The sequence below is a fragment of the Aegilops tauschii genome, chromosome 4, assembly GCF_002575655.3.
Source record: "Aegilops tauschii subsp. strangulata cultivar AL8/78 chromosome 4, Aet v6.0, whole genome shotgun sequence".
NCBI lineage: Eukaryota > Viridiplantae > Streptophyta > Magnoliopsida > Poales > Poaceae > Aegilops > Aegilops tauschii.
This window is the reverse complement of record NC_053038.3, coordinates 59,032,484-59,037,856: the sequence shown is the minus strand read 5'-3', so window position 1 is coordinate 59,037,856 and position 5,373 is coordinate 59,032,484. Positions and strand designations below refer to the sequence as shown.

The 5,373-nt window shown below is 44.6% G+C and overlaps 2 protein-coding genes across 2 annotated transcripts; one reads left to right on the top strand and one right to left on the bottom strand.

Moving 5' to 3' along the window:
• The first annotated feature begins 253 nt into the window (after positions 1-253).
• LOC141021653 (uncharacterized) lies at positions 254-967 on the top strand. The gene is made up of 2 exons (XM_073497505.1): positions 254-562; positions 623-967. Exons 1-2 carry the CDS (start codon positions 254-256, stop codon positions 965-967), a joined length of 654 nt encoding a protein of 217 aa, XP_073353606.1.
• Positions 968-2,520: 1,553 nt separating this feature from the next.
• LOC120962751 (B3 domain-containing protein Os03g0619600-like) lies at positions 2,521-4,812 on the bottom strand. Its single transcript, XM_045227384.1, has 5 exons — positions 4,703-4,812; positions 4,125-4,245; positions 3,602-4,052; positions 3,281-3,501; positions 2,521-3,097 (listed from the first exon to the last, which is right to left on the bottom strand). Exons 2-5 carry the CDS (start codon positions 4,224-4,226, stop codon positions 2,840-2,842), a joined length of 1,032 nt encoding a protein of 343 aa, XP_045083319.1. The 5' UTR covers positions 4,227-4,245; positions 4,703-4,812; the 3' UTR covers positions 2,521-2,839.
• Positions 4,813-5,373: the final 561 nt, after the last annotated feature.

Genomic DNA, 5,373 nt, shown 5'->3' with positions numbered 1-5,373 from the left:
CGAGGGGATGTTCATGGGAGGTACAAGGGATCGTTCATCGACGGTTCAAGGGACTCCAAGTACGATCTACACCAACACGTTTTTCTTCCGCTACAACTCGGTGAAGGTAACGATCATGATTCCAATACGTTATGCATCTTTATATTGATCCTGGGTGATCGTAGGCGCGATTTTTTTGTTTTCTACTACGTTTCCCAACACGTACCACCCCCAAACTGATGATCAGAGCGAGCGCGTCAACCAATGCCATGAGATGTACCTTCGGTGCGCCGTCCACGACCGCCCAAACAATGGCGCAAATGGCTCGCCGCCGTGGAATTCTGGTACAATTCGACACACCATTCTTCTCTACAATTCTTCGCCGTCCAAGGCTCTCTATGGCAGGGAGCCCAATCTAGGAGAGCTCCCCACCTTCAGCAACAAGTTATCGCCCAATGCAACGACCGGTGTCCTCGACTGGACGACCCACACCGAGCTACTGTGTCCATGGCTCGCCGGCGCTCAAGATCGCTTCAAGCGGACAAGCATCGCTTCGTGCGCGCCCTTCGCCATCAGTGAGCAAGTTCTCCTCAATCTCTAGCCATACATTCAAGTCTCTGTCGCCAGTAGTCCTTGCCGCAAGCTGGCGTACAAGTACTTCGGGCTATTCACCATCAGCGAGCGCGTCGGCACCCTCGCCTATCGCCTGGTGCTACCGCCGGACATCCGAACCCACCCAGTCTTCCACGTGTCGCAGCTGAAGCCGTTCACCCCCAACTACTCCCCAGTCTTCTCCGAGCTCCCCAAGATTCCGGACCTCACAGCTCTGCAGTTCAGCCCCATTGCCATCCTGGAGTGCCTCTTGGTGAAGAAAGGATCTGCGGGCGTCGTTCATCTCCGAATCCAGTGGTCCACCCTACCAACGGACGCAACCACTTGGGAGGACCAAGACGTTCTACGCCTCCGCTACCTTGACGTCGTCATCTAGGACGATGCTGCCGCTCAAGAGGGGGCAAATGTCACGCCTGCTCCTCAAGTTCAGTTAATTGAATCAGATGCAGCGTGACAGTGATGCACTGAAGTGCAAGGCCACTATTGGGCTGAATTGGGCTATGGGCCTTGTAATCGTGTTGGGCCCAATATAATGGGCGTGTACTTGAGCTCTTGTAAGCGGCTAGGAAAGGCATGACTTGGAAAGAAAGCTGATTCGGTCTCTTCCTCATCTCTCTGATCCCCTCCTCTCACTTGCTCCCTCTTCTTCACCTACCAACTCTCCATCCCCTCTCTCTCTGGTTCATTACACATAAGACAACTCTCAGCAAAAAATCCTTTCGGTCGCGCCTCTCTCGTAAATTGCAAAAAACCACCACAATTGGAGACCCTAATTCAAAAAACCACCACATTTTTTTAAACCGTCACCATTGTGCTGAATGTTTTGAGAAACGCTGATTAAATGATTAGAGCGGTTTGATCCTACGTGCACATATGAGATTGCAGGTGAACGTTCTCCCTAGCTTATTTCAATCATATTGAATACAACCTTTTCCATTTTGCGTATCGTTTGTGTTGCTACCGATCACAGAACCCAAAATTTTAGCAAACAAGAAGTGTACGATAAAGCTTGCCAATTCGTTGATGTCACCAATTCACCATCCCTAGCACCAACACCTCCCGCGGATTAGATAACCTTGGGCAATCATGGAAGAGTGACGACATTGCATGATCCAACCAAATTGAAGGAATCCATGGTGATGCAAAAATGAAATCGTCATCGTGTTATTCATTGAACGGGTGTTAAAGGTCAAAATCAGGGAAGTTAGTTTTTCAAATACTCAAACCATGTACCGATGTTGAAATGCAAAGTTGATTTTTTTGCGAGAAACAAACGAACCATGCAAAACAGTACAATAAACCATGGGGAAAATGAGAAGTGAAGACCATGAAATTTTCTGAACAAGATTTTTCTAAACCATGGAAATACAAAAAAAGCGAGATATTCTGTATAAAATAAACTGGAACTTGAAATTATTCAAACCACTCATTGGTGATTTGTTTTGAAACTTGAAAATGTTCAAACCACTCAATGGTGAAAAAAGGAATTCAAGACTTTTGGAAATTTAACCATTGAGATAAAAAAAACTGAAAGGTTTCTACGTGAACAAACCTAACAGCCCAATTGGTTTTGGGCTTGTTAAGATTGCGAATATTAAAATTTCAAAATAATGGTGTCTGACCCTAATATAGTTGAAACTGATTAAAACAGTATAAAACAAAATTACGTATTTATTCTTCAGGCACATTAATTGTTTCATAATCCTATTATGCCACAGCTCTCATAGCCGATTTTGATGCTGTATATGTTTAGGCCAGAAAAACCAGAAGCTAGTGAAGGCAAGATCCACCCATTCAAATGAATTTTCCCACCATCTTGAACGTTTTCTCACTAATTCCTGGACATTCTTTATGGTTGGATTTACCGTAGTGAGTACATTCTAATATGCAATGAATTTGCATCAACCCTAGGGAAGTAAACAAGTGAACTAAGAAACTAGGCATCATGAGTTCATTAAACTTCAGAGGATACAAACAATCAAGTGGCTTCCTCAAACAAACTTGGTCAACACAACTACTCGTTTAAACTTCATGCCACAAAATAAGGCTGCCAGGGAAAGTAAGAAATCACGGTCTGTTTGAAACTAAGCTACTACAGATATAGGTTTCTTACTCCACAGACTGGCCATGCCCACAGTTCTACTTCCAGATCACAAAAGCAGCAAAGAGCTCCATTACAAGCAACATACAAAATGGCAGCACAAAGAGCAGAGACCTCTCTGCCTCTTGTCAAGAGCGTGAAACTAACCTAGCAACGCTCACGGCGAATGATATAGACCATCATCTTCTTCAGTCCCACCTTGTTTTTCATCAGCTCGAAGAGGCAGATGTCCCCCTCCCGCAGGTTGTTGTCTCTGGCAAAAGAAGTCCAGCCTCCACGTATCCTCAGGGCACGATCGGTGACGTGCAACCCACCATGCCATTGCTGGATCTTCCCCTCTGCCTGAAACACCAAACTCCGGCTCCCCTTCCGAAGGTACGTGTCACAGTATTTTGTGGCAAAGGTCTGTTTGTTCATATACACGCAGAATACATAACATATTAGAATAAAATGCAAACCCGCAACTATGGACTGTTGCTGAAACAACTATGGGTGGTAGTAGCATAGTTGCTTATATGGACTGATTTCTCTCAAAACAAGTAACTATCAACTGAAAATCAGAAGAATATTATTCTAGACAAGACTTACTAGGGAGCGTCGGACATTGGTCTTGTTCATGACTGCGACGTAGATGTGCAGATCTGATGCAATGGCTCCAACTTTCTCCAGAACTTTCTTCTTCTGCCCTTGCGTTAGACGGGCACCCAGTGACATCATGTATGGGTCTGTATCATCATGCTCGGGTGTTATTCCAATACGTTTAGTATCTTCCGATTTAGATGACTCGTGCTCATATGGACTGTCTTCTCCTGTGAAATAGTTCAAAAGTAAGGGTGGGTAACTGCGTTACTGCAGTAAAATGGTACCATATGATGTGATCAATAGTTACAAGTCAACTGTATAGTTAACCTGACGAATCCTCCGAAGGTGAGGATATTGCATCTTTCTTTGGTCGTTTTCTACGGTGGCCTGAGCTTCCACTCTGGCAATCATCTGATCGTCCTCTAGCTGACGAATGAGTATTACCATCGCTGAAACTGGTTGAAATGTCTCTAGAATTTGTGCTTGGTTCTTGATCACTAATATTGGTCAGCATGCGAGCACATGACACCACTTTCTCACAACCACTAGAATGAAAGACCAAAACATTGAAGCGACAATTTCCACGGTATCGGAACATCAACGAGTCGGTTTCTACTATATAATTGGCGTCGACAAACGCCTCCCACCCAGATCTGAGAAATGTTTTATTCCTACGCTCAGTAACTCGAACATCGTACACATTACCATTGGGGGCTTCTAGTTCAATGGTTCCTGATAGCTTCCACCCGAAATAGTTCACAAAGCTCTCTGGTATGATCTGCCAAAAAAATTAATGGTTACTAGTTTTAGCTTAAAACATGTCTTATCGCTACTGGTTCAATGATCTTACCATGCTATGCCTAGAGTTTCTGTCCATGGGCGCGACGAAACACTTGACCTTTCCATGCAAATGAGTCCAGTATCTCTTGCAGCACACACAGGACTTTCTCATCTCGCCGCCTACTAATGTCCTGTAAGCAGAAAAACATAGATCATGGCTGGCACTGGCAGCGAAAGAAAATCTTGCTATCATCTGCAGCACTTCGTATTAGACTGCCACTACTCATCAATTTTTCTTTTCCGAATCATGCATGAGGACTGCTTGTGGTATATCAAGATAGAATCAAGAAACAGAGTACAGAGAGTACAGAGAGTTTCTGGCGGGAAGGACCAGCCACAGCCAGAGCTCAAGCAAAATACAAGCGCCTAAATGCTTAGCCCCTGCACGCATCCATCATCAAGTTACCAGATCTCCAACAAGAAAGAAACCTGTATAGCTTCTCCGTGTGGGAATTTCTGAAAGTTTCCTTTGTCTAAGCGGCAGCAGATCTTGCTGAGCCCAACAAAAGGACTGGAGGAAAAGAAGCAGAATGCACAGGGAAAGAGATACACAAAAGGCTAGGCAGCACAGAACAGCGAAGGACTTACTGCAATGCAGGCCGGAAGGGAGTACTCAATGCTCACAACGCTGAAGTGTTGCTGGAACTTGAAGAGCGGAGGAGGGAGAGAAGAAGCAAAGGGGAGCCACCGAACGGAACGCCTGTAGGATGCCTTGATTTGCCCTCTCATTCTGCTCTGATGGGATGGGACTCTACGGCCCTAGGCTCGCACTGTATCAGTTCGGTCATAGACTTGTAGGCCCGTCTTGTATAAGCGGGAGGTTTTTTGGTCAAAAAGATTGCAAAAAGAAAGTTGGCACCACCGGTTCGGCACTTCGGCCGATGAGAGTAGGGTGTTGGATTTTGCCTTAGGAAAAAAAGTCAAATCCATAGAAGTCTTGTTTCTGATTTTAGAGCAAAGACAACTATTCTTTTTTCAAATTTGGAGCCAAAATTGTATAAAATCTAGGTGAAATTTGAATGGAAAAAATCTGCGCTTTAAACAGTAAATAAATAAACAATCAGCACCAAAACCGAAGACTTTCTTTCTTCATAGGGAGAAAAAGGGGAATGACCCTACGCGTGCCGTCCACCTGATTTGGTTTGGTTTGGTTTTATTTTATTTTCTCTCCTTCTCCAGTTATTAACTTGCGTGCAATTTAGCAAATGATACGATCGGGTAATAAGCCAACCATGAGCAGTTGGGTATGTTTTGCCCAC

Coding starts and splice junctions, on each gene's coding strand:
- LOC120962751 (XM_045227384.1), bottom strand. CDS start 4,226: ATGAGAAAGTCCTGTGTGTGCTGCAAGAGATACTGGACTCATTTGCAT. Junction 4,053..4,124: donor GAAACTCTAGGCATAGCATG/GTAAGATCATTG, acceptor TTTTTTTGGCAG/ATCATACCAGAGAGCTTTGT. Junction 3,502..3,601: donor ACCTTCGGAGGATTCGTCAG/GTTAACTATACA, acceptor ACTATTTCACAG/GAGAAGACAGTCCATATGAG.
- LOC141021653 (XM_073497505.1), top strand. CDS start 254: ATGTACCTTCGGTGCGCCGTCCACGACCGCCCAAACAATGGCGCAAAT. Junction 563..622: donor CCTTCGCCATCAGTGAGCAA/GTTCTCCTCAAT, acceptor CCTTGCCGCAAG/CTGGCGTACAAGTACTTCGG.